This window comes from Chenopodium quinoa, unplaced genomic scaffold (genome assembly GCF_001683475.1).
Source record: "Chenopodium quinoa cultivar QQ74 unplaced genomic scaffold, ASM168347v1, whole genome shotgun sequence".
NCBI lineage: Eukaryota > Viridiplantae > Streptophyta > Magnoliopsida > Caryophyllales > Amaranthaceae > Chenopodium > Chenopodium quinoa.
In genome coordinates, this window is record NW_018742914.1 from 8,398,214 (window position 1) to 8,423,366 (window position 25,153).

General features: G+C 35.0%; 4 protein-coding genes across 6 annotated transcripts; 3 read left to right on the forward strand and 1 right to left on the reverse strand.

Annotated features, from left to right (window-relative positions):
* The first annotated feature begins 313 nt into the window (after positions 1-313).
* Positions 314-6,026, forward strand: LOC110728176 (thylakoid membrane protein slr0575-like). Its single transcript, XM_021907832.1, has 9 exons — positions 314-660; positions 1,585-1,631; positions 1,714-1,816; positions 2,109-2,195; positions 2,383-2,466; positions 4,039-4,092; positions 4,360-4,440; positions 4,648-4,693; positions 5,739-6,026. The coding sequence occupies exons 1-9, from the start codon at positions 394-396 to the stop codon at positions 5,792-5,794; spliced, it is 825 nt and encodes a 274-aa protein (XP_021763524.1). The 5' UTR covers positions 314-393; the 3' UTR covers positions 5,795-6,026.
* A 2,701-nt stretch (positions 6,027-8,727) lies between these two features.
* LOC110727731 (transcription factor SRM1-like) lies at positions 8,728-9,495 on the forward strand. The gene has a single exon (XM_021907312.1). The coding sequence runs from the start codon at positions 8,728-8,730 to the stop codon at positions 9,493-9,495; it is 768 nt and encodes a 255-aa protein (XP_021763004.1).
* An 884-nt stretch (positions 9,496-10,379) lies between these two features.
* LOC110728178 lies at positions 10,380-18,573 on the reverse strand. Of its 2 annotated transcripts, XM_021907834.1 has the most exons (13): positions 17,140-18,571; positions 15,915-16,012; positions 15,718-15,804; positions 15,426-15,597; positions 14,704-15,315; positions 14,057-14,217; positions 13,776-13,973; positions 13,608-13,698; positions 13,366-13,534; positions 12,510-12,617; positions 12,278-12,374; positions 11,503-11,603; positions 10,380-11,010 (listed from the first exon to the last, which is right to left on the reverse strand). In XM_021907834.1, the coding sequence occupies exons 1-13, from the start codon at positions 17,356-17,358 to the stop codon at positions 10,982-10,984; spliced, it is 2,142 nt and encodes a 713-aa protein (XP_021763526.1). In that variant the 5' UTR covers positions 17,359-18,571; the 3' UTR covers positions 10,380-10,981. The 2 variants fall into 2 exon arrangements, with proteins under 2 accessions (XP_021763526.1, XP_021763525.1); XM_021907833.1 differs by lacking the exon at positions 10,380-11,010 and having other exon boundaries at positions 11,060-11,603; positions 17,140-18,573.
* Positions 18,574-19,905: 1,332 nt separating this feature from the next.
* LOC110728179 (RHOMBOID-like protein 9, chloroplastic) lies at positions 19,906-22,790 on the forward strand. Of its 2 annotated transcripts, XM_021907835.1 has the most exons (7): positions 19,906-19,985; positions 20,512-21,039; positions 21,200-21,392; positions 21,495-21,660; positions 22,042-22,212; positions 22,304-22,458; positions 22,558-22,790. In XM_021907835.1, exons 2-7 carry the CDS (start codon positions 20,550-20,552, stop codon positions 22,751-22,753), a joined length of 1,371 nt encoding a protein of 456 aa, XP_021763527.1. In that variant the 5' UTR covers positions 19,906-19,985; positions 20,512-20,549; the 3' UTR covers positions 22,754-22,790. The 2 variants fall into 2 exon arrangements, with proteins under 2 accessions (XP_021763527.1, XP_021763528.1); XM_021907836.1 differs by lacking the exon at positions 20,512-21,039 and having other exon boundaries at positions 19,934-19,985.
* The last annotated feature ends 2,363 nt before the right edge of the window (positions 22,791-25,153 follow it).

Genomic DNA, 25,153 nt, shown 5'->3' on the forward strand with positions numbered 1-25,153 from the left:
AGCTCACATAACCATCGTATTAGGTCATGTTAAGCTTGTGCGCCTCGGTCAACTTTCATTAATATTGACATTTTTGTCATGGTCATGCCTTATCGTACTTTTTCTACAATGACACGGTCTAGGCACTTAAGCAGTAAGCACGACCCACAGCTCTCTGGCGCTGGACTCCCCCAACTTCCATAACCCAAAAATCCTACAAAATGGACTTTCAAAAAAAGCCCATTTATTTTTTTTATTTTTTTTTAAAAAAAAACCCTAAAAAATGAGTAGAATTCCGAGTGACAAGTAATCATATATTGGCGGTTGAGAGCCGTTAGCTAATTTATTTTCTCTCTCCTCATCTTACATTACAAGTTTACAACGCAAATTCTGTTACTCTAAAAAAAAACCAGAATGCCTCTAAGAGCAGCGTCAATGGCGGCTGCTCCGCTCTACGTTCACCGGAGCAATTTTCTCTCTCCTAGTCAGCATCATCAGCTTCCTCCTCTTTCTTCTTCCACTCTCTTACTCAAAGATAGACTCAATTCCGACTCTAAACGACGCCGTTTTGTCCTCGTTGCTCAAGCCGTTGATTCTTCGTCTACTTCTTCTTCTTCACCCTCCGCCGCCGCCGCCGCCGACAAATCAATCGTTCCTGATGATCAATTTTCTCTCTCCAAGGTTTTATTTTCGTATTTTAATTGTTAATATTTTTTTAGTCCATTTTACCTAATTTGTTGTTGTATTTGAATTTAATGTGTTTGGACTGTTGAAATTTTGATGTATTATTAGTGATGCGAATTTGAATACTTCGTATTATATTGGAAGAATTAGGGTTGATTTTTAATTAACTGTTATTCCTAAATTGTTTGATTATTCCCATTTTAAATGATCATCTTTCTAATTTTGTACTGTGATGCTAATTTATGCTAATTGAATTACTTACAGCTCGGTTATTGTGATTGTTGAGAGTGTTAAAGGAGGAATTATGATATTAAGAGTTAAATTGTGGATAAGTGGAGATGTTTCCATTAATAGGAGAACTGAACTGTGAATCATTGGAATATAGTGTATACTTAAAATTACTCGAGTAATTGAGTTCAATGTTGATGTTATTGGAGTGTTAGGTTGATCGGACGATGTAGGGATATATTATTGTTGAGTTTGGCATGGTTGGAGGGAATGGAATGAAATGGAATCAATTGAGAGATGGAAAGCGTCATGATAACCACTAGTTTTATGGATTGTTTGAGTTTTACAATGAATAGGAATGGAAGAGAGACAGCAAGGTAGAAATTGCAGAGGGTAACATGATGTGTTATCAACGGTTTGAAGAGGGTAACAAGTCGGTGAAATCAGTTACCCTCATACAATGGAAATACTTTATGAATTTCACTTCTAGCCCAGTTTTTTTTTTTTTATTATTATTATTATAATTATATACTTTGTATGCTCTATTATTTTGAATGCCCAAAATCAGTAATGTATTTGAGCCTTTGCAGTCATTAAGTGCCGAATTACTAATTTACTATATGTTGTTTACCATGTATCCTATTAGAGGATTTTCTCCACATAATCTAAATGGCATTACCTTTTACTTTTCAGATTTCCTTTGGTGTCGTGGGACTTGGAAGTGGAGTCACATTACTTGCGTGAGCGCTTTGGAGGCCGAATTTATTTAATCTCTGTCCAAACATAATGAATTATATTTCTTAGCATGTTTTCTTCGTGCAGGTATGGTTTTGGTGCCTACTTTAATATTCTTCCGGGATCAGAATGGTCGGCGTTAATGTTGACATATGGTTTCCCTGTTGCAGTTATTGGCATGGCTCTCAAGGTGAAATATTCTGCCTTACTCAGCTACTTTCTTTGGTTGTAATAACTGCTATAGTTTGGACTTCTATACCAAAACATATTGAAAAATTGCCAAGGGAGTAGATATGTGATTGAGATCTAGCATTGCGTTGTAGTTACATCATTAGAGTTGCAAGTTTTGAATGTTTCAGTGGACCATTTGACATGATTATCTTTACTCAGCCCCTAACTACTCAACTAACTTGGAAAATCATGTGTATGCTCAATTTTTATTTTTATTTTTAATTGTGATGTTTGTCATTCACTTCTTGCAGTATGCAGAACTTAAACCTGTGCCTTGTGTGACTTATTCTGATGCTCAAATGGTGCGGGAAAAGTGTTCCACTCCAGTTCTTAAGCAGGTTAGTTTCAGCTGAGCGGAAACTTCCCATAGCTACAGTTTTTCCTTTGCAATTTTTATCCACCTCGTGCTGTGAGCCTGTGACAACCAATTTTCTCTGTAGATCTATGCAATTGCCTCTTAATGGCTAATTTAGCTGCTCTTCCCTGAGTGATATTGGATGAACTGACCCTGCCAAAATATTCTAGGTGAAGACTGATGTTACCAGATTTCGGTATGGGGATGAACAACACCTTGATGAAGCTTTGAAACGGATTTTCCAATATGGACAGGTGTGTTTTCTGACTTCTCCCTTGACCTCACATTTTGAAAGGCTTTGTTAATTGATTAGGATTCAGTTGCTAACTAGGTCAAGGTCACTTGTAGCAGCATGAGCTCTCTTTTATATTGCTTAATTTCTTTTCCCGCACTTTATTCTTAAATTCTTTCCTTTCTTTTCCCTTCATTCCTGTCCGTGACATGCTGACAAAATACTACGAAGTATATCTGACCTTGTGCATATGGTTTATATTAAAAATAAAAAAAAAAAAAAAAAAAAAGACTGTCTCAAGCAGTCCTATGCTCAGTTGATTGGTGCAGCCAAAGGCTATTTTGCATTGTCCTTAAAATTAGAAGTCTTCAATTTGATGATTGCCATATATAAGCAAGTTTCAAGCAAAAAAAGGTTTCTTTCGTAAACAAAAAAATTTATGTTACTAATAAAGCTTTCCAGACCCCTGAATATGGTTGAAGGGAAGCTATCAGAGTCTCCAAGTAAGTGGATATGATCAGAAAACTCCAATTGTAACTTGTAAGGACATTTAAGGTGTAAACATCAACTTTATTCTTATCTGGAATTCTGGATAAACTGATCTTCAGAAATCCTTCTATCCTTTCCATCCATTTACAACCTTATATAGGGTTTGGCTACAAATCCATTTGTGCCATATGGTACTTTATTTAATCACTGGAAAAAAATAGTGTGAGACATATCAAATCCCTACCACACATTAAAGTAGTACTTACCTAGTTCTGTCTCCGACTTTCCTGCTGCATGCCTGCATCCAACTTCAATCATATTGGTCAATGGTTTTAAACATGACCCTGAAAAAGTCCTCTTTTACACTTTTGTGCGTAAATTTTCTTAATTCAATTTTGGAGGAATTCTGCTGGGTGGCGTTTGGAGTTCTGGACCTAGCTGAAATTATGAACTTCAGGTTAAGGGAAGTCGAAGAGAGAACTCTTCACAAGATACCATTTATCTGCCAGAACTTGCTTCCCTCTCCATTCTGCCCACTGCAATAGTATCTTTCAGTTCTCTAGGACTTGAATCTTTTGTTATATTCCAGTCAATCCAATATGAGAGACTAGAAAAGATGAAATTTTTTAGCATTTATATTCATTCTGAAAACCAATACACATTCTTTTTCTTCCTTTCTTGTTTCTTCGGCCCATAGTTCATTTCCTGCACCATAAGCGGTGGTCTCCCCTCCTTACACATACCCCCCCCCCTTCTTTCTCCCACCCACACAAAAAATAAAAAATAAAATAAAATAAATTGCACCATCAATTTTTCGTTGAAACTGAAGTCCTAATTACTTAATGTCCCCTGAAAGCTTGATTAATGTGCTATATCCATAGACCATCACCTCCATGGTTGATGTTTTGGATGGGTAGGCTAACATGTTAATATACATACATCTGCTTTATTGACCTAAAACTGTGTCAACCTGATAATGTAATCCAACTATTCTAGTAATGATTTAGCATTATTGCAATTCCAGCGGAGAGCTTACAAAATTGGACCTTCACGTCACCATATGATCTGTAATTTTGTTTTATTTGTTGTTTTTTTCCCCATACAGGGTGGAGGTATAGCAAGAAGAAGTGCCCCTGTCCTGCAAATGATACGTGAAGAGGTATGCTTGCCTCCCATATCCCTTATCATGAGGAATTTCTAATGATTGGATGTTTTTATTTTAAATGTAATCTAGCTTTGTGTGTAATTTCCTTCTTGATTGAATTCATCTTCACTGCTATGTTCCTTATATAATGACAAAGTGACACATTGGCTTTTTGGGGCAGTTTGTCATGTTATAAGGTTGTATACACCTATTGGTGGATCCTGCGTGGATTCTAGTTGTAGTCATTTTTCTAATTTTGGCTGCTTATTCTAATTATACTAGGTGACTGAAGATGGCAAGTATTGCTTAGTTCTGGCGTTTAAGGCAAAAGATCTGCAACTTTCAGATTTTGAACGAAGACAGGTAACAAAAAGTGTACTTTTTTTGTTTTTCATGGAAATTTGCCAATATGGATTTGTACAAACCTTTCAACTCTTTCAGCACATTAAGTTTCTGCTTGAAACTGGCAATCATGTGACTATGAGCTTCTATCTTCTTGCATCACGCTCCAAACCTGTTAGACTCGTGGCTATGCATATTATGGACTCACTCTTTGCTTTTATTTCTTAGGCAAAATTTGCTTCATTCTTTGGACCAGGGATCACTTCTGAAGTTTGTAAGTGATGCGAATTTTCTACCCTTTCTAGTCCAATTTTGAATCAAATTGAATTGTTCTTGATCTTTTGCTCATTAAAATTGAAAAATGAAGTCTCTGGACTCACAAAGATGAAGTAGTTCTAGCAATTTCACAAAGATTGTGCAAGATTATGGTTTTGGCCTCGCAAAGAGATTGTCACAGAGGTCTGAAATCTTGTTCCCAAAATCTGATGTATGTTTACTTGGTCTGAAATAAGCCTCATAAAACACCTAAAGACCTAACTGAATTAGGATTGAACTTCAATTTTGCCAGTATCCTAATCCAAGTAGATGCTTGAACAAAAGCTGGATTGCTGGAATACACTGAAGTACATTGTCCCTAGAAACAAAATTAACTAACTAAAGTAAATCCTAACACAAATTTGTAAAGCTTGAAATTATGTCTTAAATGCTAAACAATGTCAGTAGTAACTAGTTAACTAAAACTGTGCTAGAATCAGGTTCAACCATATCAGAACCAAGCCCCTGGGTCTGACCATATGTCGACAAAGTCGTACTAGAACCAGATTCAACCAAATGTTTTATTGCAGTTTTAAGGAACAAATCCTAACGAAGAACTTATGCCCTGTATCAATATTATTGAATTTCCTCTAAAATAATCTGAAAAACAGTAAAGTATTCTGTCTCATACACACCCAAACAGAATTAACCAACTAAAGTAAATCTGATTACAAATTTATAAGGTGTAATCATCTCCCTTAAATGCTAACAATGGTAGTAACTAAAGTAACCAGGTTTAATCATATTGGATCAACTATGTCATACTAGAATCAGATCCAACCATGTATTATTATCGTTGTCGGGACTATATGTATAAGTCCTAATGAAGAATCTTGTGCCCCTGTAATCCTGTATTAGTAAGATCTGACATCCTCTAAAATACTTCAGATTGTGCCCCAATTTTTTTGACATGTTACATGTACAATGCTTCTGTCAAAAACAAGGCTTGCGTTGGTTCTATAGAAACCCTGTATAATGATGTGCTGATTTTTCTTCACTTACAGGTAAAGGAGCGGATGATCTCTACGAAGTTCGTCTCATATCTAATACAGAAGCATAAAGGAGTAACCAACAGTTAAGGAACTAGTTCTTCTAGCAGCCTGATTATGAGCCTTGTAAGAATTTTGTATAGTTTGTATACATACCAGATACACTAGCATGTTAATAAACCTGCAGATTATATAATTAACGTTTCATCTATCTATGAGATGGTCGTTGAGTTCGCCCATATACTTATGTGTTTATAAAATTGTATTACAAGTCTTCAATTAAAGCTACTCTGCAATTAGTACGAGTTGTTAAACATTTCTTTTTTTTTTTTTTTAAACAAATCAATTTATTAATAAAAAGTCATCCGACATCTACAAATGAAATCTAAATTAATAAATACATAAAATTGAATTAAATTAGAGTTTCCTTCATCAAAGCTATGATTGTTGAAAAGATCTTGCACTGTGGTACATCTCTCGCACACATCGCTGGAATATACAACCTTTTCGGAGAGACGGTCTAACGATTTGTTGTAGCCGTAAGGATGATTTTCATCTGATTCGCTTTAATGCATTTGAAAACTTGACAACCTTTGCGATTCCGAACAAATCTTTACCAACGAACTGACAATAGGGCAAAAAGATGATTACCTTTTCAATAAACCCTAACACACAAACAAACCCTACATAAACAAACAACTAAACTAACAAAAACTAACGACTCTACCATAGGGAAACGGACGAATATCTACACTACTCGTGTAGATTTATTGAAACCTAAATTGCAAAACTAAAGAAAATTAAGGGAAAAGGGTCGGAAATAGTCTAATTTCTACGGCCAAGATTTTGGAAAAACCTTAGAAGAGAGGAGCGTATGATTTGTTAAATATAGATACGCGTATAGAAGCAAAAATTCTATAGTAAATGACATGTATCGCGTTTTATCAGTTATCACTAATGTAGCAAGTGTCATGTATCGCTGTGCCTAGGTACCACTAATGAGTCTAATTAATTATGCTATGAATTTCATTAGTACAACTTAATTATTTCATGCTCTCTTAGCAAACTAATATTGAACACTATCCATGGTGTTATTATCTGAACAGATTGTTATCATGTTTGATTATGATCTAGGTAAATTATTGGAGAGATTTTATTCGTATCAAAAAGGATGGGTTGCGAGTTTTTTTTTTATTAGAATAATGCAACTATAATATTTTTTTTAAGAAATGCCACTGTTAATTGATTATGAAGTAGTGTTAAAAGGGTTTCAAAAAAATAAATAATAAATAAATAAAAAGTGGGTTGTTAAAAGGCCTTAAACATTTTAGAGTAGAAAAAAAAAAATTACTCCGTAAAAAATATATCAAAAAGGATATCAAAACTGGATCAAACTGGATTTTCCATTAATTATGTCTACAAAATGCATTATGATCTTCCTTAAAAAGAAAATCTACGTATTAAACCCTATTACCTACTATGATTCAGCATTTAGATGAAAGAATATCAAATAAGATTTTGTAAAATTAAACATGAGGTGTAACTTTATTTTATTTTTATTTTTATGTTTGTTTATAAAAAAAATAGTATCTGTAATAGTATTATAAATCTTAATGGATATTTTTGCTAATCCCAAACCCACCTTCCAAATTGTTTGTAATAACATTTTTTGTCTGAGTCAGACAAATCTCAGTTTTTGTTTTTTTTTTTAAGGATCACAATTCTAAGGATTACAATTTTCTTCTATATTCACTTGGTATTATGATTTCTTACCTTAATTAATAATCTTATGTATACCCACTTTGGACTATAAATTATCACTTTATTCTTATTTTCATTTTCATAAAAACATTTTATTTTTTCTAGTTGTTCACTGGGAAGGAATCCATCCATTTGTTTAAGGAGAGGTTAGTGCTTGTTTAATTAGAATTTGCTTGTATTTTGTCTAATCCTAAAAACAATTTGGGAATTTGTTTGTAAATTCTTCTATGAAGTCACTCCAACTATCTTTTTTGCACATTGTTTTAAAGCGTAAGAATTTTCTCTCTACAAACTACAGATTTACGGTGCTCTAGGAGCCTAGGTAAAAAAAAAAAAAATAATAAAAAAAAAATAAAAAAAAAAAATAGTAATTGTCATGGATTAATCTTCTTTTTCTGTTGCTAGTAGCTTATTAATTTATACGGAGTAATAGCGCGGTTAATTAATTAATTTTTTTTTTCTTAGAAAGGCAGAGTAAGTAGTTTGGTGGATTAAATTTTAATGAATGTTAAAATTAATGCTAGTGTTAAGTAGTTTGAAGCAGTGTTAGTATCAGTACTCTTTTTTTTTATAGGATAAGTACAATATGGGATAAGTGGATATAAAAACATGGGAATTAATTTTGAAATTATCATTAGGGCATCTCTTCTAATTGTACATGTGATTACTCATTGGTTATATTGTTAATAGTTTTTTACTCATTTTATCTTATTGATAGTTGATATATGTTAATAATTTTGTGAATCTCTTAGGATCTTTGTCTGATAATAACTTAATAAAACAAAAAACATGGGTTTGACTTTATTTTAATCAAACAAAAAAAAAATAAAGGATACTCTCTTTACATATGTTCTTTTCTGGTATATGTAATGGTAGTCATCAAGATTTTATTTTTCTTTCGAAAAGTCATCAAAATCTTTTAATTTATTTATATAGAAAACATTGTTATGATTCTTATGAATGAGGCAATTAATTAAATATTAGGCTAATATTCAAAGAATGTGCATGACACAATTACTTCAATTGATTAGAGCCTAATAATTAATCATGCAAATATTAAAAAGTATACTTCCTAATGTATCAAAATTAAACGTTTGCACCAGGATGGATTAGATGGTATTGTGCACCCAAGTACACCTTCTAACTATTGAATATATAAGGCAAATATCGAAAAGTATATATCTTAATTTGTCAATAATTTTTCATAATTATAAACATTATTGTTCAATAAAATTATTATCAGATGGCAAATTCAAGCTCTTTATGGACATGGGAACAAGACAAGGCATTTGAGACAGCTTTGGCAATGCATTTTGAGGATAATTCTGAAGCTAAGTGGGCGAAAATTGCATCACGAATCCCAGGAAACAAAACCATTGAAGATGTCAAGCAACACTATCAAATGTTATTTGAAGATATCATGGCAATCGAATCAGGCATGGTCCCTTTACCATCATACACCCCTAATGGCAGAGGTAATATTTTCGACGTCCCTGTGACTGAAGAGGAATACGTGTGGGAGTCGCGTAAAGGGCAGCCGTGGTCAGAGGCTGAGCACCGGCAATTCCTGTTAGGATTGGACAGGTTTGGCAAGGGAGATTGGAAAAGCATATCTAAGGAGTTTGTTAAGACAAGGTCAGCTACTCAAGTTGCAAGTCATGCACAAAAGTACTTTAAGAGGCAGGCTAATAAACTGAAGAAAGACACCAAAAGATGGAGTATATTCGACATTACTGTTCCTACTAAGGCTCAACCAGGCATACAAAATCACGGTAGCAGTAGCAGTGGCAGTAGCAATTATGAATATGCTCCTAAGGGAAATGAAATGAACTCTGCCATCAATGAGGCAATGATTCAGCAGGGTTTCGTTGAGGTGCAACCCATGCATCAACAAGTTCCGGTGGCTGTACCACAGGAATATATGTCACCCCCTGAAAGCTGGTGTCTCGAGGATGATATGGTTGCAGATTATAATGTAGATGAGTGTTTGTCGCAACTTCCACCCCTGTGAATTTGTGAGTACCTTAGTTCAAAGTATTAAGCAGGGGAAATTGGTAGTTCAGAGTATTAAGCAGGGGAAATTGGCAGTTTAAAGTGTAAAGTATGTGGGTATGAACAGAATATGCAGCTTCTTTGAGTTTATGTTTCTAGGTTATTAAGCACATTTTCTTTTAGTAAAAATGTAAATGTAATTAGACGAAATATCAAAGGAAGCTATTGGTTTTATGTTGCCAGAATTCAGTTTGTGCATGATTGGTTAAATTGAATTGTGATTAATTATGCGTTTAATTCGGCATATTTAATCTATAGAATGGTTACAGGATAAGTTGTAGCTTTTTGAATCCATGCAGCCCACACAAGGGTTGACAGGAAAAAAAATCTTCACTAGAGCTTATAAGGTCAAGTTGCATTCGTGCAGCAAAAGGAGGGTGAAGGGAGTTACAGGGGGAAGGGAAAATTGTAGGTACGAACTTAGTAAGACATGTCCAATTGACCCCAACTTAAAAGTTTATCTTATAACTTAAAAGTTTATTTACAGGAAAAAGACTTAAAACTTGCACATAATACTGTAAAATATCCTGCCACATCTGAAAACCGTAATCTCTTTGCTTGATCTTTGAAGACAGAAAAACAAAGCAATGGTCTGTCTTCTCAAGATCAATCTTTTAGAACTTGTTAGTAATAAAAAAATTTACTTGGTATCATGTTTGCTTTCAGACATCTGACTTGATGATTATGAGAAGTGGTTTACCAGCTGCTCAGTGTGATAAGCACGCTGACAGCTGAATACAGAAAAATCAAGCAGTATGAACTATGAAGTATGATGAATCATGTACTTCATAATACATATAATATTTGATTGTAAGAAAGAGAATGGAGTACTTAGTTACAAACTATATATTCGTATGTAATATTTGGTAGCAAGACATGATAACCAAGGGGATATATTGAAACATCTGAAAGTTGATTTATGTTACGAGTTTTGGAAGCAATTACATACAAATAGTCGGGAAATCTTCCTGCCCAATTAGGGTTCTTAGCCTCGCAAAAGCCTACACTAAAAATGGCTGTGCTATTTTGCTAAAAGCATATATGAAGTCTGACAAGTCCTAAAACTGTACTACTCTAGCATCGAGACTAAGAAAGTAAGAAGCAAAATAATAAATTTTCCAGAATCAGCCAAGGATCATCTTTGATCAGCTATCAAGACTAAGAAGCAAAATAATACCAGAATCATCCCAGGATCATCTTTGATAAGCTATCGAGACTAAGAAGCAAAATAATAGTCTTCCAGAATCATCCCAGGATCATCTTTGATAAGCTATCAAGACCAAGAAGCAAAATAATGTCTTCCAAAATCATCCCAGGATCATCTTTGATAAACTATCGGAACTAAGAAGCAACATAATAAGTCTTCCAGAATCATCCCAGTATCATCTTTGATAAGCTATCGAGACTAAGAAGCAAATAACAAATCTTCCAGAATCATCCCAGGATCATCTTTGATCAGCTACCTGCTGAGTCACTGACAAGCAAACATACCAAAATAGTTCATCAACTTTTCATATCCAAGAGACTAAGACAAGCTCAATCTTTTCGTCACTAAAGTGCAGCATTTGAGAAAATGAATGTAGAAAATTGTAAGAAAGTGGGATCCTTTTCATTTAATAGAAGGTCTCGTACTCCAGTTAATGGGAAAAATGAGTATACTCTATATATTTTTATTATTCCTAACTCCTAGCTTATTGTAATAAGAGGATAGTCCAGCAACTGAAGATCTTCATGCATCTTGTATGATATACAGTTTAGCTGAAGTTGTTCAATGCTTAAGGTTGCAAAGATGATCAAAATTAAGCCTTTTTTTTTTTTTTTTTTGTTTTTCTGTAGGTAGGGTTAAGAAATAGTTTTCAAGGCAGAGACCTCAGACCATGAAGGAGCATACAGAAGACCATTAGTGTAAGATTCAATAAGACAATTAACAATGCACAAAAGAATGCATCAAAATAAGAATTCATACCAGCTGGAGTATCATCATTGGAGCTTGATTCTACTTCAATTTCAGAATCGCTCTTCACCCTTGTTTGATCAGCAAGCTTAACGCGCTTGTATCTATTGAGTCTGCAGACACATTAGATAAGATCATGAAATCAATCTGCTGTTTGAAAACAAGCATCATCCAAAACTATCCGCGCAAAATTAAGGTAAACCATTCTTGATGGAAAAAATAAGCCTCAACAATCAGAATATATAAGTTTGAAGGTTTTGTGATCATGAACTATGGAATACTCAATTATTTGACTGGCTGATAGCCAATTGGTTAAAAGTTTTGAGCACATACAACGAATTTTTACAACATCATTTGTAGACAACGATCTAGCAGTAAAAACAATGAAACAAGTATTCATATCATAAAAAGGAAGCAGATTGTAAAATTCACATCTAACTAACTTTTATAAATCGAGCAGCAAACTGTTTATCTATCCTTACCATTTACACATAGGCTACCAGATTTTCCTACAGAAGTTGCTTAACATAGAATAGAAATGCTTAGATGTAGAGGGAATATTTATTTCAGAAAATAAATAAAAGGTGCTCCAATTGCAACACTTAAATTAAAACCTCCAAGGAGGTAAAACATATTAACAACCATTTTTATTAAAATTAACTTCATTCAGCTCGAATTCTTATGTGAAAGGCAAGATAAAAGAATACCTAGGGTCAAGCATTAATTTGATTTAATTGTCAATATGTAAGAGTTCACTTGACATATTAAGCAGTAAACTATGATTTACCTTATAGAAGAAATGTATTTTTCAACCAGTTCTATCTCTTCAGCCTTATAACTAAACCACTTGTCCTTGAAGTCGATTTGTTCAGGACTTCCCACTTCTGTAAATTTGAAGAGCTAAGCATTAAGTCTTCTACTCAAACCACTCAGATCAAGATATAAACGAATCATATGCAATAATTCAAAAGGCAGCAGAAATATGCAGTGGAAATAAAGTATACAGTTTTATAACTGACCTTGAAGAAGTAAGTTTGAATCACCGTAACAAGTAAGCCTCCAAAAAGCATGGCCACTGTCATCTAAAAAGACTGAATCTGTCCTTACAGCATCTGATCTTCGTCTCTCTGTAAAATATAGTCAACAGATGAGATATCAGATATCCAACACTACATACACATATCCCATATTTTGGCAATTCAGAAAACAAAGGCTATCAAATACTTCGTATATACATTTATACTTACTGTGCAACTAGATTTGTCGTCTGATTATCTAATTTTCAATGCAGAGGTGAGGTGATGGGGATTTAACAAGCTATATATTAGGAATTATGTATCAGACAAAAGAATTATGCAAACAAGGCAACCAATTGATCATACTATTAAAAAAAAATTGATCATAATTTTAAGATTACACTTCCACAACTGCTAAGTGTCATTTTTTTTTTTTTTTATAAACTTAGATTCCACATGAAGACGTCATCCATAGAACACTATAGCTAAGATGAAGTCGGCTACAACAGCTGAAATACATACCATCTGTTTGAAGCCTTATGTATGTATTACTGTCGTTTGGACTCACCAAGTCATTTAATCACAAATAGCTTCAAAATGAAGTATTATGAACAAGTTAAAGGCTAAAAACACGTGCTGAAACTTTATAGGACTCTATCAAAAACAAAACATAATTAGAGCTCAATGCATTAATGTGGATTGTGGAGTTCTTAGATATATCACCATCACATATGATTTACTTGTATGCAAAACCATTGGAGAGACATGTGACATTCCCTGAACTTATGTCCAACCATAAAATCCATGGTAGATTAATTTAAGAAAAAGCTAGACTAATTGAAGCCAAGCAAAGTCATACTTTTAGGCATTGAGTCCATAGCTTCCAGCAACTCTGCACGTGCACGCTCTGTTTCTTCTTTTATCTTTGAAATAATAGAATCATGTTCAGAGATAGTAAGAGGTACACCATTTTTTGCAAGCACTGCTGTAGCAACTTTCTCCTGCAGCTTGCGCTTTGCCTCCCTTTCCTGCATAAGTTACAGAGCTTGAATACAACACCTAGCTCAGCACCTACTATCATAAAGTTGCTGAATACAATACCTTTTCCCTAGCTGCATTTATACTTTCTTTTGCTTCCTTCTCTCTTTCAACAAACTTCAACTTTTGTTCATCTATCCAAGTCCTAATTTTTCTAGAAAGGTGAAGACATATTAGCTAGCATTCTTCTCTTCTGGAAGTATGAAATGATAAATCATACACTCTACTTACTTGGTAGAAAGTGACTCATCACAAAGAAAAGTTAGAAGCCTGAGTTTTTGCGAGGATTCCAACATCTCATACCCAGCACATCCTTTGTCCAAGCAATCCTCAGGGAAGTCCTCCAATTCAAGCTCAGATTCAGAGAGGCATCTTTTTAGGGAATGTATCCAAGAATCTTTGTCGTTAGATGGGCTTAAGCAAAGGGATCTGAAAAAAATACAAGGTCAATTCATTACCATGATGATAGAATTAATTTAACAAGCACCAATACTGGGAAGAGAAGTTCTTACTCTTCGTCTTCCTCTTCCTCTTCATCCATTTCCTCCAGGATAAAAGACGATAACTGGATAAGAAACTGGACAGCAGAAGAGCATTTTCCCTTGCGCCTACTCCGTCCACACACTATATCTCTCAGTACAGATTCAGGCTGTCCTTTCCTAATGTTCAGAACCTAGGCAATAAGATAAGTTAAGCATAAAAGAAAAAAGGCACTAAACCTTGTCCACCAGAACTTGTCAGTTGTCACTGTACTCAAGAAGCGGAAAACCACCATATATATCATTGTATCCAAGTAATCAAACACAGACATCACCCACATAAAACAGCTATGCAACATATGTACACGCTGCGGAGAAGAAACAAAGATGAATAACCAAAAATAGGCACAAGTACAACCAAAAGCAATTTTGGCTATGTAAACTGTACAGTAAACAACAGCTTGACAGTGACACAGATCACAAATGCAGCTATACTGCGTAACACTTCATACTCTAAGATCAAAACCTTAGTAGCTCTGATCTAAGGACTTAAATCCACATCAAAACCTTAGTTGCTATATTGTACAGTCAACAAAGGTCAGCAATAAAGTTGAAAAATATACCCTTAACCAAGAAAAATAGTTTTTTCTAACAATAAGAAAGATACTTTAATATATTACCTCCCCAAAAGAAGAGCAGAATTCCAAAAATTGCAAAGCATGTCCAGCATCATCATGAAGCAAGTCGAGCCCAGCCACATTGGTCAACAAGCTGCCTGGGGGAAGTAGGGGCAAGATAATATCCATAACAATATGATCAATATCTGTTCCTTTCTGGCGTTTGCGAGACTTCACCTTTGGCTCTGCTTGATCTTTGGCCTTTTTAACTTTCATAGTTTCTTTCCCACAATTGTTATCACTCGTCTTCTCATCTATTTTGGTAACTTCCTGAGGGGCATTGAATTTCCTAGGACTTCTTCTCACATTATCCTTCTCATCATTACCATCTACCTCTTCCTTTTTGGTGACTTCTTGGGGTATGTTGAATTTTCTCGGACTTCTTCTTAGGGCAATCTCCTCAGTAATTTTTCTGGGGCTAGACACAGCACCATTGTCTTCAGCAACTTCAACCCTCTCCTTGAGCCCTGCCACCACCCCCTTCTCCTGCTTGGCTTTTTTTGCCTTCTTATCATTAGGACTTGAGGGTGGAGATTGAGAGTTTAAAGTCGTAGTACAAGATCCATCAAAAGAGTTTTCCTTCCCTCGTTTCGTCGGAGAAATTACAACAGGCCCCTGCCAACAAATATTATATTCACAATAACAAGCAAACAATCCTAAAGTTAGTGTCCACAACACTAGTCCAATTTCAGTAAGTAACTATAGAATGCCATAAAATACATTACATCCAACTCAGTCGAAGCTGCTGATTTCTTGGAGGAAGTTGCCTTGCACTTAACAATTTGCTCCAGACACGCATCATGACCCTTGACAATCAATAATTCTGAAACTGAGGAAAACCCAGTTGCTTTTGCTGTGTGGGCAAGAATGCCAGTGGGCTTGTGGCCCTTTTTCTTCCTGTCATAGAAATTGCAGCATTAAAATTTCACATTTAAAACTGGAAATGTCTCACCCCCTTGAGCAAGAATTCTCCTAGAAGCTTAATACCCTGGGGATTAAAGTTGGTGAGAAAATTACCTGCAAAAACTGCAGTTACATATGTCTCTGCACTTAGGACAATTCCAGTTATCAAGAGTTGCCATCTCTTCTGCATTCTCTCCATACCTAAGACGACAACACACAAAAAATTATTATAACCAACACAAAATAACCTTTATGGTTACATTAGATCCTCTCGTAGTAAACTTAAAATTCCTTTCATCTCCATAGCATACCTATTTAGGAGGCACTTGTGGCAGAACTTAACTGGACATTGCTTATCTCCCTTCATGTTCTTGCATCCTGCAGTGAAGTCCATTGTTTTTTGACGGCACTGTAGAAACATTTTGTCAATCATTAGAACATAATTACAGCAAAAAGAAAGTTAATTGTGTAAACTACTTCAGAATTCTGATGATTCACATTATCAGATTATCAGTTGAAATTCGATAAACACATAATCTCTCCCGACAAGTCCTACACGTTACTTATATGGCAACACTGAAAATTCAGGCATGCCATCTGAGAACAAAATGCCGCTTCAAAAACTGCAACAAACATGATCATCTCTTACATTAAACTTTACAGAAATTATACCATTCTTGTAACATGGCATCATAGTTTCCAACTTTCCATCTAATTCTCTCATAAACAAGCACATTTTTATCCTCGGCGACAAAAGTTAATAATATACAGATGCATTACTAATTAACCTCAACTATTCAATCAAGTTAAATCTACACATTCCAGCAGCATGAAAGCCTTGAAAACCTAAATTATACAAAGTACTCCGTAATATACCTCATACTAACTACTAAGCTTAAGCCATATGAACGTAAATAATACCATTCTATACAAAGTACAAAGTGTAGAGAGTTCGAGCACACGTCTTTCAAAGTTCTAGGGCTAACACCTAATCCAAAACTATTGTTCTAAGATCACCAATTCATGAAATGTACATTGTAACTTCAACCATTAAGACCCAACAAACACATCACAAAAACACATAAATAACTGAATACCCCATAAAACTATCCTATACTGCAAATCTAGGGTATTTTCTATCTAATTATCACCAATTTAGACAAAATAAACAAGTGCAACCCCAAAATTTTCAACCAATTTCCCCCCTAAACCCTAACAAAAATCATCTCTCTATAAACATAAAGTATATATTATCGCAAAAATCAACAACATTAACATGATACAAAATCAAATATAGGGTTTATCTGCAATCAATTCAAACCCCAGAAAAACCCACAAAAACAAGATTTACCCAGAAAAACTTCAAACCTAAGAGGTGATTTTTGTTAGGATACTGATAATTTGAGTGAAATATACTAAAACTGCTAAATATGTCACAATAAACAGAAAATGAACATGAAAATTAAACAGTGGCAAGTACTCTTAACACTAAAAAAGGAGGAATGAAAAGTTGGCCAAGATGCATTTGGCAAATACCTGATGACAGGTCTTGCCATTTTGGGAATCATAAATTCTACCACCAACAACTCGAACACCAGGATCTTTACAACGCTTAGGTTGTTTCAGATCTTCATCTTTCTGAGTCTCCATTTTCGTCTCCACCTCTTCATTATTAACCTCCTTCTTCTTCTCCTCTATCTTCTTCTTCTTCTTCTCAGAAGTAGCAGCAGCTACAGGACTAGAAGAGACCGCCATTAAAATCTCTCAGCAAAAGCTTGGTGTTAAAGAGAGAGAATTATTGAGGGAGATGAAATGGGGTTTTGGAGAAATGTGTTGTAGTATTAATTGCAGAGAAAATGGACTTAAAGGCGGGACATTTTTCGAAGTTTTTGGGGAAGATTTTTGGATGAAGGTATTGGGCGCCAATTTGATTTCTTTTAAGTTTTTTTAGGCCAAAATTTTGGGCTAAGGTGCCATGTTACATATGGGTTCAAAATTTCAAATCTTCAATTTTAACATAACTATTTTATATTTCTTTCTTTTTTTATATATATATATAAATAAAAAAAAAAAAAAAAAAGTTCCATCTCTTTATCTCGTCTTGTAATCTCATACTCCGCATATTGTTGAAGACTACTTTCGTACTCCCTTCGTATTTTATTTCTTGTCTTATTTCTTTAGAAATAAAGTTTTATGAGAAACAATAGAAAGTACTCCCTTCAGTTTTTTATTATAACCTAGAAATGAAATTGAGCGGAGTTTTAGGTGTTTTAATAAACTAAGGTGTTAATGGGGTAGATAAGGTTATTATTTTATTGAAAAGTAAAGTGGTGTGAGAGGGAGTAGGGACCATTAAATGAGTGAGAAATGATAAAGTAAAAAAGAGTATGGACATTAGTAGGTAAAGATATATTATTAAATTGTCAGAGATTTCCAAAAATGAAACTCTAGTTTATAAATAAAAAAAGGACGAAATAGTAACTCTAGCTTATTAAAAAAAAATAGAGGGGGTATTATTTTATGGTGAAAGTAGGGTTGGTTGAAAAAAAAAAAAAAATTAAAAACCAAAAGTTAATATAAGTGGGAAGGAGAGAATATAAAAAATACGTAGTATTAAAATATGGTACGAGGGAACACTACTATTGGGGAGAAATGTAGTAAAATATTGTTGAATGTTTCCAAATACAAGGAAATACAAACAATAAAAATACGTTCGTAAGGAGAGAAAAAGTAAAGTAAGTAATAAAATATGGAGGGAGTATTAGAAAAGTGACATTAAATTACATTCATTAAAAAACACATCTAGTTGTGACAACAAAATTTGAGAACTAACTTTTTTCGTTCAATCAGAACCTAAGAGGTTTCCGTAATAGCCCCTAAACCAAATTTAGACCAACCTAACAAAACACCAACTAAGTAACAAAAGTAATAACGAGGGTAAACACAAGAACATTTTAGTTACTTTCAACGAGAGTAAGATACAAGGCAAATTGCTCAATTGACGAGTAATTTGACTAATTGTGCATAATCTCTCATGTTTTTTGTGGAGTAACTTTTTTTTGTTAGTCCTCAGATTTTTCCGTGACACCAACTTATAATCCCCGTTAATGGCTAATTTCTAACTTTTCGAAGTTCATTTAACAAACTAGTTATAGGAGTAAAAGTAGTGTGCAAACCCAAGCGATGCCTCAGGTTACTACTTAAAAAAAAAAAAACTTGAAAGTTTCTTTTTTTGTAACTAGACTTATTTGGTATATCTTTTTGAGAAATTTGGTTCTAATTGTGTTTGGGTTGTTTATATTAATTAGGAGAAAAGTGTTCTATATTTTGTCTGTTATGCATAATCTCAAAATTTAAATTCGTAATTGCATTATGATCATTACACACTGGAAAATAAGTACAATTAAACACTCATCTTATTATAGTTAACTATAATGCAATACTTGTTGGAATCTGGATTTGGAGAATTTTGTCATGCGCGCACTAATAAAAATCCACTGTTAAAATATGCCTTGAATCAGCGTTTTAGTTCGGAGTTGTGCGTAGGCAAGGAAGAGGCGATGAGGAGGCGGGCTATACCTCGACCCTATGGAGTCCTGCAACAAGCTAAGGTTGAGCTAGCTAGGTTGGCAGTCCAATCAAGGTTGAATATATTTTTTTTCTTTTTTCGGTTTTCTCCACATGGTGGCTATTAGAAGTTACTTGGGAAATACTCTGGGTTTCCTTGTATAATAATTTTTTATATTTTTTTTTTAGATAAAAAAAGTAATATTAGTATTTTTTTTACCCCTTCTTTTTATCACTCGTCCATTAATACCCTCCCCTCCTTCAAGTTTTATTTTTTTTTAAGATTTAAAAAAAAATGAGTAGTGTTAGTTTAGTATCATTATAATCAATATTGAAAATAAGTAATTTCAATTTAATTTATATAAAATTGATTGAGGATTTTCTATTTTAAATATAAGAGTAATGATTTAGATAATAACTAACTAGTATTTAAGAAATTAGATTATCCACGAACCGCGATGACACAGTACAACTAGTACAAATAAAATGCTCCTTTATAAAATAAAATAGAGACCTTGAACTCTTGAAGTGAGTATTGCCTAATATAAAGGTTTACTATATCACTCCTACTAAAATGTCTGGCCATTAAGACTCGAAACTTATTTGATTCCATTACACGTGGCGGTAGGTGACAGGACACCATGGATAAGAGAAGATTTAGTTAATTGGATGTATCCCTTAGGCCTTAGCTGTATCATTTTAGTCATTTAGTTTGATTTTGACAATCCATTAAAACAATATTTAATTCTTTATAGTACTTCTGAGCTTCACTCTCCCACTGTCCCCTCCTCTCACATGTACTATGATTTTACAAGGTATTTCTTCTGTTTTCTATGATAATTACATCTTTTTTAGAAACATTCTACTAGTAAGTTTCTATTCTTAGACAGTCCATTCTTTTGATAAAATCAAATGTTTAATGTTGCATAGCATATTATCATCTATGACGAATTATTATTATTATTATTATTATTATTATTATTATTATTATTATTATTATTATTGTTATTGTTAAATAATCTTCATGAAATTAAATTATCCAATATAGTTTAATTCTAATAAAACCATGTTCGAAGGTATTTGATTGCTAATCATGGTGGATATGTCATAAGCAATCTTTACTAATATAACAATTAACATAGACTTGATAAATTTGACTAGATTTACGTGTTGATAAATTCATATCAGTTCACCTTATTTTTAAAAACTCAATCTTCTGAGTTTGAATACCCATGTTAACTTTGTCAATATTCGAATACTTTATATGAATAGAACATATTTATGAAGTTATCTATAAACGAACCTTGCATAGTTATTCTATGTCTTTTGATGAATGTTTAGGTAACCATTAATAGTGTGTTCGAGCTTCAAATATATATATGCATGCTTTGTCAACGAAGAGGATGGCAGCGCCACTACCTATGTCCAGGAGATTCAGTTCTGAGTTTAATGTTGTTCTAGATGGTTTCAAGTGTTCATCTTCAACTTCAACTATCAACATTAGTATGAAAAACAACAGCCTTTCACCATCTAAAGATAGCATCTCGAGTAAATCGAGGACAAAGATGAATAGAAGGTTTAGTTTTTCAACAGAAGATGATCTTGGAAAGAGGTGTTTCCAAGCTAGTAGTGCTGAAGGATCACCCTGCAAGGATGTTTTAAGTCCTGTTTTTTATGCCTCAGAGTCCGATTTCACAGAAAAGCATAAGAGTTCATTAGAATTATACTTGGAGAAACTTCAGAGCCAAACCAAACAGGTTTCACAGGATTATGCAAGTGATGTTTCTGAAGCGGATGATCAAACCAGTCAACTGTCAGCAAGAAAGGAACTCGGACTACTCAAGAAGTATTTTGAATCAGTTAAAGAAGGTAACTAGCCAGCCAATTTATAAGATTTCGGAAAGTGTTCTATAAATGACTTTAGTAAAGGCTTGATTGTTTAGTTGCGAGTTTTCAGTATATTTGTATCTTGCATAAAGTCATGAATCTTCAGCAAATATGAAATCTTACTGTCTTCACTTCCTTGCAGATGGAAAGTCTGAAGATTGTTTGTCATCTTTTCCTGACAGAAATGCATCAGGCAAGAAGTCTGATGACTCTATGAGCATGAATCAAATTAAAGGCATGGCAATACAAGAATTCGAGAAAAGCAGTAATATTGCTAGGAAAGCTGCATCATTTCCTATGTACGACGAGAAAGAGAGTGGCAACCTATACCTGATGTAATTATCTGCTTGTTCATTAAGATTCTGCTGTAATTTTCTGTTAGTTTAGTATTCGTTTTTTGTTTATTTAACGATTTCTCTGTACTTTCTTACATGCAGAAGTACGTTGCTGTCGATAAATATAGCTGTGTTTCTGTTTGAGATAGCTAGTCCAGTAAAAGGTTCAGACTACAACCTCTATTCACTGCCCCTGATTTACGGTGCCAAGGTTAATGATCTGATCATGGTTGGCCAATGGTGGAGGCTTGTCACACCTATGTTTCTGGTACAAGATTAGTGATTTGGTTCGTAGTTCCTTTCTATTTTGTGTTTGATTGAAGATATGTCATTAATTAGATCTCTAGGGCTTGTTCTTTAGGTTATTCAGACCAATCTTAGGCCTCGTGTATGAAAATCTGAGCAGCTCAGAATGCAGAAAGTAGTGGTTGTACTGTTCTCTGACTCTGAGTGTTAAATAACTAGAATTCTATAAATCCATCGGAAATTATAAGTCACATATGATGGTTCTTAATGCTCGTAAAAAGTTGGTCACAGTTCCTAATATAGTGATGGTTTATGATTAGAGTTCTCAATATGCCAATACTCATAGGGACATGACTGATGATCGAAGTGTATACTATTAACCTAACCAGTTTGATTTATGCAGCATTCAGGACTTCTGCACATTGCACTTGGCTCATGGGTGCTTCTTTCTTTCGGGCCTCAAGTTTGCAAAGGATATGGCTCTTTCACATTCTTCCTGATATTCATTCTAGGAGGCATTTCAGGAAACTTCTCAAGCTTCCTTCATACATCAGAGGCTACTGTTGGTGGATCAGTAAGAACTTTGTTCTTCTTTGTTTCCTTTTCTTTACTGCATCAACATGATTGCTGCTTCTGACTTACCAAGTCCTGTCCGCCATTTCTAGGGACCAGTTTTTGCTGTCATTGGAGCTTGGCTCGTTTATCAAATTCAAAACAAAGATGTAATTGCAAAGGAACTGTCTGATAGTATGTTTCAGAAGGCAGTCATCGCTACAGCTTTTAGCTTTTTTCTCGGAAACTTTGGGCCAGTGGACAACTGGTAAGTTGCTTGGTTCCTCAATTCTGTAGATCACATCAACAGGCCTGAAATTTGTCAGAAAACAATTATCTGAAAGTCTCAATTTGTTAACTGTGGCAGGACAAGTCTTGGTGCTGCGGTATCAGGAATCATATACGGGTACTTTACATGTCCTGTGGTGCAAGTAGATGATGCACCTGCATCTGCCATGCAAGAAAGAAATAGTGGGATGAAAGACGAAATCACACTTAATAGCACACAAGCAGCTAAACCCTGTGTTTGGGTCCAATTTAGTCCAATTGGGCCTAGGCATTAAATGATCCAATTAAAAGCCCAAGGTCAAGGTTCATCTCTCCAATTGTGCTAAAGTCAAAGATCAGTCCTCAAGGCAAGCCAATTGGGCTAAGGCCCAACTTCTCCATATATGCAAAGGTATAAAAGCCATCAATATTACATTTGTACATTCATTCAAGCAAAGCCTCAAACAATTAATTCTCTTGCATAGTGTTCTTTTTCTACACACTGTACTGACTTTAGCATCGGAGGGGCCTTCCTCGGCAACACCCCCGAGGCTAGTTTACGTGTGTTTACTGTGCAGGAAACCTTCGGCCCAACATCACTTGGACCGAATCCAGTCTTCTCCACTTCATCGGACCTTCGACAAGGTCCCATTGTTTTCACCCGAAACAATTTGGCGCCGTCTGTGGGGAGACGAGTACTACTACCCATGAAAATCCACTAATTCATGGCTACTGTGTTCTATCACGAAAAAGGGTCAAAATTTCTAGCAAATTTAACCCAAAATTATTACTCCTGTCAAAAGGGGTAATCATTCTTGCAAATGGTGGAGATGATAGATAAACATTTTGATTTGTCGCCAATCTAACCACTACTAACAAGGTACTTCGTGCCTTTACAAAAAAAATTGGGAAATATTCCATGAATATGGTCAAACCTTAATTATTCTTGAAGAAGAATAAAAGCTAGATCTACGTGGCTCTAATGGAAAGCTCACAAAAGCAAGCCTTTCATTCACACCACCAAGTTGAAGAGGCAGCAGGTGGCATGAAACATACATAAAAAATCAATCAAGTTTATGTAAATTCAATGCTTGCCGAAGGAAATTGCCATTGTCTTCATCACAAGCTTCAAGGCTCACAACTCCACCACTAGAACGACTCACCATTTCATCCTAGGCAACACATGCCGAGGTCAATGGGGGTCAAGGCTAGTATTGTGAAGTGAGCCAAATCTCTTCACATCACATCTAAAGTAGCAGCCGAAGAAGATCCGAGGTTGTCTACCATTGTTGAAGCTTAAAAAAGCTCAAACTATCACCAATCTAAAAATCCGAAGCAAATAGCTCGGATAAGCAAAAGGAATCCGAAGCTCATCGAGCCGAGGCTATCCGAAGGTGTTTCAGCCCAAGCCGAAGGTGTTCTGGGCAAGCCAGCCGAGCCGAGACCGGTGTTTCAGCCAAGCCTAAGGCTTTTCAGCCGAGACCGAAGGAGTTTCAGCCCAAGCCGAAGGCGTTCTGGGCGAGTCGAAGGTGATTCAGCAGAAACCAAGGGTGGTACAGTTTACCGCTCCCAAGTTAAGGTCGGTAACCATAGCCGAGCCGAAGCTAACCTTTTATCTCCTGGCCGAGGCTAGCCATAGCCGAAGCCGAGCCCAGCCGAGGTTTACCTTCGCCGAGATTCGAGCTCCCAGCCGAAGCTCACAACCATATGAGCCGAGGGTGCTGCCGAAGATGGTTTGTCTGAACCGAAGAAAGAGTAATCAACTCTTTCTATCCCCGGATCAAGAGTAATAAACTCTTTCTATCCTCGGATTAAGGGTAAACTCTTTCTATCCTCGGATCAAGAGTAATAAACTCTTTCTATCCTCGGATCAAGAGTAAAACTCTTTCTATCCTCGGATCAAGAGTAAAACTCTTTCTATCCCCGGATCAAGAGTAATAAACTCTTTTTATCCTCGGATTAAGGGTAAACTCTTTCTATCCTCGGATCAAGAGTAAAACTCTTTCTATCCCCGGATCAAGAGTAATAAACTCTTTTTATCCTCGGATTAAGGGTAAACTCTTTCTATCCTCATATCAAGAGTAAAACTCTTTCTATCCCCGGATCAAGAGTAATAAACTCTTTTTATCCTCGGATTAAGGGTAAACTCTTTCTATCCTCGGATCAAGAGTAAAACTCTTTCTATCCCCGGATCAAGAGTAATAAACTCTTTTTATCCTCGGATTAAGAGTAAAACTCTTTCTATCTTCGGATCAAGAGTAATAAACTCTTTCTATCCTCGGATCAAGAGTAAACTCTTTCTATCCTCGGATCAAGAGTAAAACTCTTTCTATCCCCGGATCAAGAGTAATAAACTCTTTTTATCCTCGGATTAAGAGTAAAACTCTTTCTATCTTCGGATCAAGAGTAATAAACTCTTTCTATCCTCGGATCAAGAGTAAACTCTTTCTATCCTCGGATTAAGGGTAAACTCTTTCTATCCTCGGATCAAGAGTAATAAACTCTTTTTATCCTAGGATCAAGAGTAAACTCTTTCTATCCCCGGATTAAGAGTAATAAACTCTTTTTATCCTCGGATCAAGAGTAAACTCTTTCTATCCCCGGATCAAGAGTAAACTCTTTCTATCCTCGGATTAAGGGTAAACTCTTTCTATCCTCGGATCAAGAGTAATTAACTCTTTCAATCCTTGGATCAA